The sequence below is a fragment of the Aethalodelphis obliquidens genome, unplaced genomic scaffold (genome assembly GCF_003676395.1).
Source record: "Aethalodelphis obliquidens isolate GAN/ISIS:26980383/991018 unplaced genomic scaffold, ASM367639v1 scaffold100, whole genome shotgun sequence".
NCBI lineage: Eukaryota > Metazoa > Chordata > Mammalia > Artiodactyla > Delphinidae > Aethalodelphis > Aethalodelphis obliquidens.
Genome location: NW_020838044.1, coordinates 1,799,588 through 1,814,819, shown reverse-complemented (window position 1 = coordinate 1,814,819; position 15,232 = coordinate 1,799,588). Strand labels below are relative to the sequence as shown.

At 40.3% G+C, this 15,232-nt stretch overlaps 1 protein-coding gene across 4 annotated transcripts in view; it reads left to right on the top strand.

The window, feature by feature from the left end:
* Positions 1-15,232, top strand: part of SORT1 (sortilin 1) — a 73,483-nt gene that overhangs the window by 19,722 nt on the left and 38,529 nt on the right. For all 4 annotated transcript variants that reach the window (XM_027096293.1, XM_027096292.1, XM_027096290.1 and 1 more), the window contains exons 2-3: positions 8,902-8,961; positions 10,374-10,447. In XM_027096293.1, coding sequence (XP_026952094.1) covers positions 8,902-8,961; positions 10,374-10,447 — 134 coding nt within the window. The remainder of the gene's footprint in view (positions 1-8,901; positions 8,962-10,373; positions 10,448-15,232) is intronic.

The following is a 15,232-nucleotide window of genomic DNA, read 5'->3' as shown; positions in this document are numbered from 1 at the left end:
ATATGGTGTATCAAATTGATTGATTTGCTTATATTGAAGAATCCTTGCATTCCTGGGATAAACCCCACTTTATCATAGTGTATGATCCTTTTAATGTGCTGCTGGATTCTGTTTGCTAGTATTTTGTTGAGGATTTTTGCATCTGTGTTCATCAGTGATGTTGGCCTGTAGTTTTCTTTCTTTGTGACATCTTTGTCTGGTTTTGGTATCAGAATGATGGTGGCCTCGTAGAATGAGTTTGGGAGTGTTCCTTCCTCTGCTATATTTTGTAAGAGTTTGAGAAGGACAGGTGTTAGCTCTTCTCTAAATGTTTGATAGAATTCGCCTGTGAAGCCATCTGGTCCTGGGCTTTTGTTTCTTGGAAGATTTTTAATCACATTTTCAATTTCAGTGCTTGTGATTGGTCTGTTCATATTTTCTATTTCTTCCCGGTTCAGTCTTGGAAGGTTGTGCATTTTTAAGAATTTGTCCATTTCTTCCAGGTTGTCCAATTTATTGGCATAGAGTTGCTTGTAGTAATCTCTCATGATCCTTTGTGTTTCTGCAGTGTCAGTTGTTACTTCTCCTTTTTCATTTCTAGTTCTATTGATTTGAGTCTTCTCCCTTTTTTTTCTTGATGTGTCTGGCTAATGGTTTATCAATTTTGTTTATCTTCTCAAAGAACCAGCTTTTAGTTTTATTGATCTTTGCTATCGTTTCCTTCATTTCTTTTTCATTTCTTTCTGATCTGATCTTTATGATTTCTTTCTTTCTGCTAACTTTGGGGGTTTTTTGTTCTTTTTCTAATTGCTTTAGGTGTAAGGTTAGGTTGTTTATTTCAGATGTTTCTTGTTTCTTAAGGTAGGCTTGTATAGCTGTAAACTTCCCTCTTAGAACTGCTTTTGCTGCATCCCATAGGTTTTGGGTCGTCATGTTTTCATTGTCATTTGTTTCTAGGTATTTTTTGATTTCCTCTTCGATTTCGTCAGTGATCTCTTGGTTATTAAGTAGTGTGTTGTTTAGCCTCCGTGATTTGTATTTCTTACAGAATTTTTCCTGTAATTGATATCTAGTCTCATAGCGTTGTGGTCGGAAAAGATACTCGATACGATTTCAGTTTTCTTAAATTTACCAAGGCTTGATTTGTGACCCAAGGTATGATCTGTCCTGGAGAATGTTCCATGAGCACTTGAGAAAAATGTGTATTTTGTTGTCTTTGGATGGAATGTCCTATAAATATCAATTAAGTCCATCTTCTTTAATGTATCATTTAAAGTTTTTGTTTCCTTATTTATTTTCATTTTGGATGATCTGTCCATTGGTAAAATGGGGTGTTAAAGTCCCCTACTATGATTGTGTTACTGTCGATTTCCCCTTTTATGGCTGTTAGTATTTGCCTTATGTATTGAGGTGCTCCTATGTTGGGTGCATAAATATTTACAATTGTCATATCTTCTTCTTGGATTGATCCCTTGATCATTATGTAGTGTCCTTCTTTGTCTCTTGTAATAGTCTTTGTTTTAAAGTCTATTTTGTCTGATATGAGAATTGCTACTCCAGCTTTCTTTTGATTTCCATTTGCATGGAATATCTTTTTCCATCCCCTCACTTTCAGTCTGTATGTGTCCCTAGGTCTGAAGTGGGTCTCTTGTAGACAGCATATATATGGGTCTTGTTTTTGTATCCATTCAGCCAGTCTGTGTCTTTTGGTTGGCGAATTTAATCCATTTACATTTAAGGTAATTATCAATATGTTTGTTCCTATTACCATTTTCTTAATTCTTTTGGGTTTATTATTGTAGGTCTTTTCCTTCTCTTGTATTTCCTGCCTAGAGAAGTTCCTTTAGCATTTGCTGTAAAGCTGGTTTGGTGGTGCTGAATCCTCTTAGCTTTTGCTTGTCTGTAAAGCTTTTAATTTCTCCGTCAAATCTGAATGAGATCCTTGCAGGGTAGAGTAATCTTGGTTGTAGGTTTTTCTCTTTCAACACTTTAAATATGTTCTGCCACTCCCTTCTGGTTTGCAGAGTTTCTGCTGAAAGATCAGCTGTTAACCTTATGGGGATTCCCTTATGAGTTACTTGTTGTTTTTCCCTTGCTGCTTTTAATATTTGTTCTTGGTATTTAATTTTTGATAGTTTGATTAATATGTGTCTTGGCGTGTTTCTCCTTGCATTTATCCTGTATGGGACTCTGTGCTTCCTGGACTTAACTATTTCCTTTCCCATATTAGGGAAGTTTTCAACTATAATCTCTTCAAATATTTTCTCAGTCCCTTTCTTTTTCTCTTCTTCTGCTGGGACCGCTATAATTCGAATGTTGGTGCACTTAATGTTGTCCCAGCGGTCTCTGAGAGTGTCCTCAATTCTTTTCATTCTTTTTTCTTTATTTTGCTCTGCAGTAGTTATTTCCAGTATTTTATCTTCCAGGTCACTTATCCGTTCTTCTGCCTCAGTTATTCTGCTATTGATTCCTTCTAGAGAATTTTTAATTTCATTTATTGTATTGTTCATCTCTGTTTTTTTGCTCTTTAATTCTTATAGGTCCTTGTTAAACGTTTCTTGTATTTTCTCTGTTCTATTTCCAAGATTTTGGATCATCTTTACTATCATTATTCTGAATTATTTTTCAGGTAGACTGCCTATTTCCTCTTCATTTGTTAGGTCTGGTGGGTTCTTGCCTTGCTCCTTCATCTGCTGTGTGTTTCTTTGTCTTCTCATTTTGCTTAACTTACTGTGTTTCCGGTCTCCTTTTCACAGGCTGCAGGTTCGTAGTTCCCGTTGTTTTTGCTATCTGTCCCCAGTGGCTAAGGTTGGTTCTGTGCGTTGTGTAGGCTTCCTGGTGGAGGGGACTAGTGCCTGTGTTCTGGTGGATGAGGCTGGATCTTGTCTTTCTGGTGGGCAGGTCCACATCTGGTGGTGTGTTCTGGGGTGTCTGTGGCCTTATTATGATTTTAGGCAGCCTCTGTGCTAATGGATGGGGTTGTGTTCCTGTCTTGCTAGTTGTTTGGCATAGGGTGTCCAGCACTGGAGCTTGCTGGTCGTTGAGTGGAGCTGGGTCTTGGCATTGAGATGGAGATGTCTGGGAGATTTTCACCGTTTGATATTACATGGAGCTAGGAAGTCTCTTGTGGACCAGTGTCCTGAACTTGGCTCTCCCACCTCAGTGGCACAGCCCTGATGCCTGGGTGGAACACCAAGAGCCTGTCCTCCACACAGCTCAGAATAAAAGAGAGAGAAAAAAGAAAGAAAGAAGAAGATAAAATAAAGTTATTAAAATAAAAATAATTAAGAAAAAAAATTTTTTAAGTAATTAAAAAAAAAACAAAAAAACCCCAGACAGGCAGAACCCTAGGATAAATGGTAAAAGCAAAGCTATACAGACAAAAATCATACACAGAAGCATACACATACACACTCACAAAGAGAGAAAAAGGGAAATATATATATATATATATTGCTCCCAAAGTCCTTCTCCTCAATTTGGGATGATTCGTTGTCTATTCAGGTGTTTCACAGATGCATCAAGTTGATTGCGGAGATTTAATCCGCTGCTCCTGAGGCTGCTGGGAGAAATTTCCCTTTCTCTTCTTTATTCGCACAGGTCCCGGGAGTTCAGCTTTGGATTTGGACCCGCCTCTGTGTGTAGGTCACCTGAGGGCGTCTGTTCTTCGCTCAGACAGGACTGGGTTAACGGAGCAGCTGATTCGGGGGCTCTGGCTCACTCAGGTCAAGGCTAGGGAGGGGTACGGATGCGGGACGAGCCTGCGGTGGCAGAGGCCAGCATGACATTGCACCAGCCTGAGGCACTCCGTGCGTTCTCCCGGGGAAGTTGTCCCTGGATCACGGGACCCTGGCAGTGGCGGGCTGCACAGGCTCCCAGGAAGTGGGGTGTGGATAGTGACCTGTGCTCGCACACAGGCCTCTTGGTGGCTGCAGTAGCAGCCTTAGCATCTTATGCCCGTCTCTGGGGTCCGTGCTGATACCCGCGACTCGCGCCTGTCTCTGGAGCTCCTTTAAGCGGTGCTCTTAATACCCTCTCCTCGCGCACCAGGAAACAGAGGCAAGCAAAAGTCTCTTGTCTCTTCAGCAGCTCCAGACTTTTTCCCGGACTCCCTCCCGGCTAGCTGTGGCTCACTAACCCCCTGCACGCTGTGTTCTCGCCGCCAACCCCAGTCCTCTCCCTGGGATCCGACCAAAGCCCGAGCCTCAGCTCCCAGCTCCGCCCACCCCGGCAGGTGAGCAGACAAGCCTCTCGGGCTGATGAGTGCTGGTCGGCACCGATCCTCTGTGCGGGAATCTCTCCGCTTTGCCCTCCGCACCCCTGTGGCTGTGCTCTCCTCTGCAGCTCTGAAGCTTCCCCCCTCCACCACCCGCAGTCTCTGCCCACGAAGGGTCTTCCTAGTGTGTAGAAACCTTTCCTCCTTCACAGCTCCCTCCCACTGGTGCAGGTCCCGTCCCTATTCTTTGTCTCTGTTTTTTCTTTTTTCTTTTACCCTACCAAGGTATATGGGGAGTTTCTTGCCTTCTGGGAGGTCTGAGGTCTTCTGCCAGCGTTTCGTAGGTGTTCTGTAAGAGTTGTTCCACATGTAGATGTATTTCTGATGTATTTGTGGGGAGGAAGGTGATCTCCGCGTCTTACTCTTCCACCATCTTGCAGCTCCTCCAGGACCTGCATTATTAAAAGGTATTTTCACTGTGTATAGAATTCTATCTTTACAGTTTTTTTTTCCTATTCTTTCAAGATGTTGATACACTGGCTTGCATTGTTTCTGGAGAGAAGTCTACTATGATTCTTTGTTCCTCTGTATGTAATAATCATTTTTTCTTCTGGATTCTTTTAAGATTTTTATCACTGAACCAAAGGATGCTAATGGATGGGGTTGTTTTCCTGTCTTGCTAGTTGTTTGGCATAGGGTGTCCAGCACTGTAGCTTTCTGGTCGTTTTTTGTGTGTTTCTGTTTGGATAGTTTCCACTGGGAATGTCTTCCAGTTTGTTAATCTTCTCTTCTACAATGTCTAATTTCCTGTCAATCCTACCCAGTATAATTTTCATCTCAGATGTTGTAATTCTCATCTCTAGAAGTCCAATTTGAGTCTTTTTTTTAATATCTTCTGTATCCTTATTTAATGCTTATCTTTGCTCAGTCTGTTCTCTAACTTCTTTTCTTTTATATTGGAGTGTAATTGCTTTACACTGTTGTGTTAGTTTATTCTCTAACTTCTTGAATGAACATATGGAGTATAATTATAACTTTTAATGTCCTTAATCTTATTATCTGTGTCATTTCCGGGTCAGTTTGATTGATTTTTCTCTTCATTATGGGTCCTGTTTTCTTCTTTGCATGCCTGGTTATTTTTTATTGACTGTTGGACGTGGTGAATTTTATCCTCTTGGGTGCTGCATATTTTAATATGCCTGTAAATATTCTTGAACTTTGTTTTGGGACGTAGTTAGGTTACTTAACAATAGTTTTTGGTCTTGTTTTTAAGCTTTTCAGGCAAGGCTAGTATAGCATTTAGTCTAGGATTAATTTTTCTTCATTACCAAGGTAAAACTTTTCTGAGTATTCTGTCCAAATCCTTGTAAAATATGTGGTTTTCTCCTATGATTTTTGGTAACAGAAATTGTTTCTGGTCCTGTGTGACACACAGATATTGTTTCCTTCAATTTTTTCAGGTATGTTTTTCCCTGGCCTCAGGTAGTTTCCTCACATTCACGTGATGATTAGTACTCAGATGAACACTTGGCACTGTTCTCTTTCTTTGTAGCTCTTTCCTCTTTCATACACTAAGCTATGAACACCAGCCTCTTTGGCCTCCTCAGACTATCAGCTCATCTCTTCAAGTGAGGAAGACCTCTGGGCTCTGCCTGGGCTCCTCTTCTTTGTACCGTGGCCTGAAAATTATCTCCGGACAGTAAGCTAGGGCAGATGTAGGCCCTCATTTGGGATCATTGTCCTTCATTGCCGGAAGTCCAGTGTCTTGAAGACTGTTGTTTTATATATTCTGTGCTTTTTTAGTTGCTTCAGGTGGGAAGGTGAATCTGATCCATGTTACTCCATCTTGGCCAGAAGCAGAAGTGCTCTCAGAATAGAACTTCTACATTTCATTCTCATTTCTGCCTTGGGGAAATTAAGTGGATCTGGCCTTATCTTTTCACTTCATTATCCTCCTTTTCAGAGCTTTGCAAGTAGTTCTTCTAGGAAATGAATTCAATATTTATTGTCTTCCATGTGCCATTGCTATATATTAGTTGCCAGAATGAGTAAGCTTGGTCCCTGCCCCAGATGGGCTTCAGGTCTAGTGAGGGAGGCAGACAAGATTCTTGTTGCTATAGTTAAAAGTAACACACGTTTTGAAATATCTAAGATACTACCGTAATGTAGAGTGACGTACATTGTGTTAAACACGGTAAATAATCAAGCATTAGAATTAATGGCCTTTTGCTGACATTTGTAAATTCTGTCTCCTAACTATGACCAGATTGTCCACCCTTTTCCTGGACATCTGTAATCCTGCCGTTGAAGGGGAAGGATTGTATCTGGGGTCTTGGTTCCCCATTCTCCTGGATTTGTCTCCTTTCCATATGACCTTTTCTTTCCACCTGAGCTCTGGTCTGTTGTTAGATCTGATTTCATTTTTCTCTTTTACGTTCTCTAGTATAAGAGTGGTAAAAACTGAAATATAAAAAATTAATTGCTTTTTTCTCTAGGTGGATGAGTTTTTCAGTGAGTTTGTGTGTTTTCAAAAGTAAAATTTAATTGGTTGTTGGGAAGGGAAGGGAAGGTTAAGGGTAGCAGACCACAATTGTAATTCATGAATTTCACCTGCATTTTCCCAAAGGAACTCTGGATGATGAATGAGGTCAGCTATCCTTTGATTTGTTTGGGTTAAGTTGAGGGTTGCTAGTGTCATCTAATAATCCTCCTCTTTCTGTGACTGAGCAGTAGGAAGATGTGAGTAATTCCAGTGTCTGCTGATTGGGTCAGGTGTGTAGAGCATTGCCTGAAAAGTGAAAGCTTGATCAAGCTAGCCAGAGCTCCTGGGATGGGATTTTTCTTTTATCCTAGTCAGCTGTTGTGCCCAGAACCTTTCTTGGAAAGATAGCCTCTGTTTAGGTAACTGTTAGCCCATGTGATCTATCTGGTGTTTGTGGAAGCTCTGAATATTCCTGCTCTCCTCAAGAAGCTCATTGATGTAATTGCAGACACTGTATCCTCACTCAAGAGAACATGCTGTCTTGCTCTGTGTGGCATCTTACAAGACGCACTGCTGTGTCAGTTTTTAAGCTTCTGGCTCCAGATGTCTCTAGCAGACCTACTTTTTCTCAGATGCTTGGCCGGCTTACACGTATGAATAACCTTTCTGTCCTGCAGTGGCTGTGAGAAGCTCTGAGCGTTTGAGAGTTAACCAGCACTTACTGAGCAAGCCGTCTGTGTGGCACTGATTGTACTATTTACAGAGATTGTACAAGAGATTCTGTCGACCTCAGAGGTACTTACAGCACAGGGGGAAATAATATAGGTGAATTCAGTGGCCCATTTAGGAGGACCACAAAGGAAAATTAAAAGATAAGCAAAACAGTTAGTGTTTTGAGTTCTGTTTCTTCAGACTTGTCTGTTGGGAATGGTGGCTTGAGTGACCAAGCAGCTGGAATCCCACCAGCTGCTTATGGACATGTTCTATTTTGAGATCAACTTTGTGGTTTGGGAAGGATGTATAATCACTTTCAACAAATGCCTATTGAGCATGCAAAGTATCATGGTAGGCACAGGGCATACCGTGACTATAAAATTATATCCTCAGCTCCTAAGGAACTGCACATATTTGGAAAGGCAGGACATATTTAAGATTTTTTAAATCTTAATAATATATAAGTCTTCATAAAAGAAAAGCATAGTCGTCAACATTTAGTAGAAATATAGACTAAACTACTAACCCCTCTGGGTGGTGGGGCTGTGGCGGGAAAGAGGAAGGATCTTCATTTCTTACTATATACATTTCTATATATATAGTAAGAAATTTTTACCAAGTGCTAATGCTGCCTTTTTGGTGTTATTTCTTTATCGGTTAAAAAAGTGATAGAGACCAGTAGATTATACACATAATGTTAACCTTGAATATCTCTGTGTGATAGAATTATGAATGATTTATATTTTCTTTATTATATCTATTGTACACATTTTCTATAATGGATGTATATTATTTTAAAAATAGAGAAGAAAGTAGTTGAAGACCAAAACTCAAAAGCACGTACAATAATTATTATAGCTGCATTTCAATATGATTACCATATTTTGGATATAATATACCAGCTTTCCCGTTTTTGTCTCCTCACTCACCGCATCTCTATTAAGGTTGTTCTATTATTATTAATACTATTATTGTTGTTGTTATTATTAAATAAAAAGGTGAAACAAGGGCATTTACTCTTGCTTCTGTCCCTTGTCATTTTGGGTGAGTTAGCCTAGAAGCAGAAGGAATCCAGCTATTAGCTATTCAGCTGTACTGTGAAGGCTGCTTAGAAAAATTTTAACTATGCTGATCGGGTTACAGTTATATCTGTCATTGTGGGCTGTGATCTCTTGTTTTAAAATATCCTAAGAATACTTTCTATATCTTTATATTTAGTTCTGTTGGAGAAGGCAAATAGATTATCCCATCTCCCCATCTGGTGCAGTGAAGAAAACTCATCTGCTTGGCTTACTTTGTATGAGAGAGAATTGAAATTTCCAACTTATTTGTAATTTAGGTTAAGTGGTTAAATACTATCTTGTCCAAAGTTTTTTGTTCCAGGAATCCATATCCCCTTATGATTATAAACATAATTACTTTGAAAGTAATAGTGTTCTGTATTATTTAAAGAAGTCAAAGATTGAAGAGGAGATGTCATTTCTAAATTGAGGTTTTTTTTCCCTTATAGCATGTGTTTGATGATCTCAGTGGCTCAGTATCCTTGTCCTGGGTTGGAGATACCACTGGGGTAAGTAATGTTTTGAGTCTGTTGATTCATCCTAACAAGAAGATGGTGTCGATTTGGGGAGTTTAAGCGCTAAGTGTTTTACCTTCTGAAACTGTCTCCAACCTCAGTCGTAGAAAATGCATGTTTGCTGGACAGACTTTCAGAAAGCTGTGGTCGATTTTGTTTTGCTTTAGAACTAGGAACATCTTGTGACCACCTTCTTCCATAATAGGAAGATAAACACCTTTTTAGTCCTTGGTGGCTGCTTGGCATCAAGATGAGCAAGAAGAAGAAAGAGGAAAGAGAGTGCTATGTGTGAAAAGGGAGACTTACAGTACTAGGGGAGACTTCTGTGTGGAAGCGGAAAACTGCACATTACACATCTTGGCATTTTTCCTCCAAACTCTATTGTTCTGGTGTCCTTTCCCACAGTTAATGTTGAAGGATTGTAGCGCCCATGGGCTTATCGCTGTTAGCTCCATCTTCTGTCCCTTCCCCTACCACAGAGGAGGTACTGCCAGGATCGGGGGAACGGGAGAGTCAATAAGCTCCCCCTTATCCATCCTAGTATGTAGCCCATCTCCTAGTAGGAGGGATGCTGAGGATTCATTGGCCTCAAGTCTTGAATCAGGGCTTGGCATTACCTGTGTCGGTTATTACCCTGCCTGACAACGTCAGGGACCATAGCTCATGCCCCTCTAGTATTCCAGTAATGTGTGCACCAGAGCACTGAGGCACGTGATGGCTGTATCAAGAGCTGAAAGAAATATAATTTTGGCACTGAAGAGTAAGTTATAAATTAAATTTTAAGTTCCTGGTAGAATTTCTTCAAGCAGGTCTCGTTTTCTTCTAAAATTTGAGTTGTTCCCTGTTTCCCATGATTTATCCATTTATCTAAGACAGTTGCTGTCTCCAAGATTTGTTATATGGCTATTTGCGACTCCCTAGCCTCTTGTTCTAATCTTTCACAATCTTACCTTCATGCATATTTTTCTCTAGAAAAATGCTTATTTAAAAAATTGATTTCATGGAGAGCTAACGGCCGGGGGAAGAAGAAAAGGGCCGATGTGACATAGTGACTTCTATTAGAGCATCCACCCTATTCTAGCCTCTGTAAGCAGAGAGATGATTCTTGCTTGAGAATATCTTACAATAATGTGAATACAAAATAGTTAAATCCTTCCTTTACTGTAATGTGGAGTTGATTAGCTCTGTCTCACTGCTTCAAGTGTAGGCGATGAGACCATCTCAACAAAATGAGTGGAAATTTTGAATCATTGTAAGCCCTAATCACTTGGTCTTCCTTGGTTTTCAGATATAGTATTGCAATGTAGGCTCCTACGAAGCAGGGCTCCTGGCAATCATTCAGATGGTCAGTTGTTGCAAGCATGTAATCGGACTATGTTTCTTACCACATGCTTTTGTCTCTCCAGATCATTCTCGTCTTGACTACATTCCATGTACCACTGGTAATTATGACTTTCGGACAGTCCAAGCTATATCGAAGGTGAGATGCCTAGCATATGATTGGGGCATCTGACTGAGTAATGCATTGTGAATGTAAGTTCTCTGCTTTTCTAGACATGATGGGATCCAACAGTTGATTTAAAAGATCTTCTGGCCATCTTAAATTTTCACCAGACTGTCACACTCAGCACACTTTTTAATATCTATCTACTTAGCAACCTGAAGAAGTATGAAAAGTGATCTAGTTCCAAGGAAATTAGGTTGACCTGACTGAGTGGCAGAACAGTAAAGGAAGATGAAGGAAGTGTCTATAGGGGTGTATGCATATTAATTTAAATGGATATTTGTGGGGAGGTAGCTTAGTGTTTAACCATCTTTCTATTTATTATGAGCAAAAAATGGTTTTTATACCCCTGAAGTTACAATACTTACTGTATCTTCCAAGTGAATTTTTTTTTTTTTTTTTTTTTTGGCCATGCCGAACAGCTTGAAGAATCTTAGTTCCCCAACTAGTGATCAGGCCCAGGCCGCCACAGTGAGAGCGTGGAATCCTAACCACTGGACTTCCAGGGAATTCCCCCAAGTGAATTTTTTTTTTATCTAACATTTTGAGCCCCAAACATTGTTTTTAGATCAGGAGGAGGTTCTCAGATCAGACCTACCAAAGTGCCTGGTAATGATTGTGGTAATGTATGTTCTGGAACCATAGTCTGTACTGTGACATTCACAAAGCTTTAGAATTATCTTCTCAAAGGTACAGCTTGGGGGCTTCCCTGGTGGTGCAGTGGTTAAGAATCTACCTGCCAGTGCTGGGGACACGGGTTCAAGCCCTGGTCTGGGAAGATCTCACATGCAGCGGAGCAGCTAAGCCTGTGCGCCACAACTACTGAGCCTGCTCTCTAGAGCCCGCGAGCCACAACTACTGAGCCCGCGTGCTGCAACTACTGAAGCCCGTGTGCCTGGAGTCCGTGCTCCGCAACAAGAGAAGCCACCACAATGAGAAGCCCACGCACTGCAATGAAGAGTAGCCCCTGCTCGCCACAACTAGAGAAAGCCCACACGCAGCAATGAAGACCCAACACAGCCAAAAATAATTAATTAATTAATTAATTAATTATTAAAAAAAGTATAGTTTGGTTAAAGAGTAGGGTTCTTTTCGTTACCCATAAAATTCAAAACCAGCTAATATCCAGAAGTTGTTGATTGTCTTCCCAATCATTTGTTTCTATCCCATTTTTCCCCTAGAGACCTAAAGAAATTTGACATTTCAGCAGATGACACAGAAATTACCTTCAGGGCCAAAGGATCTCCCAGGAGCCATCATACTTTCTCAGGGTTCTTTTTTGATTGTTGGTCTTGGCCAAGGTGGGAGTGAAACTCTGAGATAGATCAGCCCAACCTCCCTTCCCCAATAGGTGACCCTTGACTGCTGCTCCTGAGCCTGGAGATGGTGCTCTCTGCCCTTTAGCACAGTGACTTTAGCTTAAAAATAGGCCAAGAAGGAATTGCCATCTTGGAATTGTTGTACGCTCCATGAAAGCAGGTTCTTGACTAACTTGGGGTTCTCTAGCAACTAGCCAAATGTCTGACACATAGCAGGCAGGCAGTATATATTAATTGAATGAATAAATGGCTTGCCTTCTCTAATAATTCTTAGACTAATAATATTTTTGATTTGTTTGATAAAGATTGACAATGTATTATAGAATCCTAGTTCTAGAAGGGCTATAATTTATAGGTGACTTTGTTTATTAAGTTAGAACAGTAGTTGAACCATTTCAGACATATGAAAAGTATCCTGTTTTAGAAGGGAAAAAATGCATTAAAATTTTTGTAACTTTAATAACTCTTTCCATTTTTAAAAAAAATTTTCTGTTGCAAAATCTTTCTTTATGATACAGTTTTTCTTACCAATGCACCTTTCATTAAAAAAAAAGCAGGGCTTCCCTGGTGGCGCAGTGGTTGAGAATCCACCTGCCAATGCAGGGGACACAGGTTCCAGCCCTGGTCCGGGAAGATCCCACATGCCACGGAGCAACTAAGCCCCTGTGCCACAACTACTGAGCCCACGCACCGCAACTACTGAAGCCCGTGCACCTAGAGCCTGTGCTCTGCAACAAGAGAAGTCCCCGCAACGAGAAGCCCGCACAAATGAAGACCCAGCACAGCCAAAAATAAAATAAATAAATTTTTTTAAAAAAGCAATATAACCATATTATAAAACATTTGGAAATTTTAAAAGAAAGAAAAAATTCACCCTCAAGTCAAGTAATCTTATTTACAGTTTATTATCTTGATTTTTCCCCTATAATGTTATACCATATGGCTAGATAGTCTAGGAAGCAACATGGTATAGTGTAAAGTTGCCAAATTTTATTGGCATATAGGCCTGGGATTGGATCTCAGCATTGTCATTTGTGAGCAGAATGAACTTGGGCAAGTCATTTAACCTCCCTGAGTCTTTTTGGACGTCTGTAAAGGAAAGATGATAATAGCGGCCACCTTAGAGCTGCTGCGAGTTATGCTTTGCGGTGCCTGGCACGGAGTAAGAACTTGGTGCTCTTAGCTGCTACCGTGCCAACGGCCAGATATGGTATGTAGCCAGCATGTACTGGCACTGTGGTAGAGTTTTTTAAATGAATTGAAAGCCTTCCGAACCAGTTGATAAAAAGTGCCTGACAGCAGGTGCCTCCATGGCTTCTACAGATGCACACCCCCCTTTCCCGCCAACATGCAGGTGTTAGTAACGCTTGGCGTTGCAAACTATAACCATTCTGATTGGTCAGTGCTCGTACCATGATACTTGTCATATTCCCTCTGCTAGTAACCCATCATTTTTGTTAGATTGAAAGAATTTATTTAATCATTATTCTCTTGGACAGTTAAGTCGTAGCTAATTTTTTCACTATTGTTAATGCCGCTGTAATCAATATCACACATATATGTCACAGAAGATGCCTATTTCCAGTCTATGTTTTGGTAGCAAATGAAAACCTCCTCTCTGATTGATCTCTACATGTTTTGAAGCCTTTATAAACTCCTTCTCTTGGTTGAATTATCTCCTAAATCTGTTGCTTCAGCCATTTTTTTGCTTGCCTTCTGAATTCACTTTTTAGTCTCTATAGTGCTCTTTAATCCTGTGGCTAGAACTGGACCTGACAGACCTGTGTCATACCCGTGGGGAGTGAAATGTGTTTTCACGACTTCTTTTCCTATTCTTTCGATTTTCAGTGTTGTGCTTACTTTGAGACAAAACCAAACCAAACAAAATGGTATCACTGTGTTTCTGTTTAAATACCTACCACCATCTGACTCAGCCCTTTTCCATCCTATATTTGTCTAGTCTTGTGAGAAACCACTAACATGCAGTTTACCAGAGAGTAATCCTATTTGTTTCTGGTATACTATCATGTTACTAAGGTTCTTTTTCTTCATTTTGCACAGCGGGTTGTTTGTTTGGTTGGTTGGTTGTACAAAGGTCATTTTGAATATTAATTACTTCCTCCCTGCTGTGAAGTGAAAACTCTTCCAGAGTTTAGGTGGAAACTAAATATTCCTTGTTGCCTCTCCAGTTGGGCTGGCCTGGCCTGGTCTGAAGTGACTCATGTTGTTGGACACACCAGCCAAGAGGCACATGTTGCTTCAGAAATGGGAAAGGGAGGGAGCAGTTTGATCGAAATGAGTCCTGAATATGCTGAACTTGCCTAACTGAGGAATAAAATAAAAGCCTGTTGAAACTACTCTGAAGATTCTTCTGTTTTTCACAGCTTTAATGATTGTATTATTTATTGGATTATCTTTCTCTGCTACATCTTATGTAGTCAAAGGTTCATTTGGGATTCAAATAGAAGGCAGCTGATCACATGCCACCTGCCTTGAGTAGTACTGCATGGAGGCGCACACAAGGAGAAGGAAGTTGTCTCTGTTAGCTGTGCAGAGTTGGAGCATACTTCAGTCGTCAGGTTGTGAAAGAGGATTGTTGAAAGATTTGGGAAATAAAGTCCCTAGACATTAGTGTTTGGGTAGAATTGAATAATATATTAATATCTTCAATTAAAAGGAATCATGTTTGAATAGTATAAAGTTTGATTCTCTGTTAAGTAATATTAATTCATATAATAGATTATAAAGTACATTTGCCTCTCACTTGCAAATATGAAGTTAAAAAGGAAATAACTGGCTACAGTTAAGATGATAATTTGATTTTTGGCAACTAAAAGATGTTTTGCACCTTTTTGTTTTATGGCGCCTTGAGTCTAACCTTTCATTGTAAGATTAGCTACTTAGTAAAGCACATGTAAGCATTATGTACAGCAAAATTCTGTACCAAATTACCAGAAAACTGCTGGGCTATTTTATTTGTGATTTCTATTTCCTGTTGAGAGTTGTTCAGATTTTGGAAATTAATAAGGGAATCTCTGAGAGATTTCACATTAAATTTTATTCCATAGTCAATGTAAGTTTTTCAGGATGTTACTTGAGGTTTTAAAAAAAAGGATAACTTGGGCTTCCCTGGTGGCGCAGTGGTTGAGAGTCCGCCTGCCGATGCAGGGGACACGGGTTCGTGCCCCGGCCCGGGAAGATCCCACATGCCGCGGAGCGGCTGGGCCCGTGGGCCATGGCCGCTGAGCCTGTGCGTCCGGAGCCTGTGCTCCGCAACGGGAGAGGCCACAACAGTGAGAGGCCCGCGTACCGCAAAAAAAAAAACAAAAGGATAACTTAAAGATATAGAACAGATATTAAAGCAAAGTTCAGTAAACCAACGTCTCCAAGGCCTGTCGTTATGACAACTTTTTTTTTTTTTTTTTTTTTTTTTTTTTTTTTT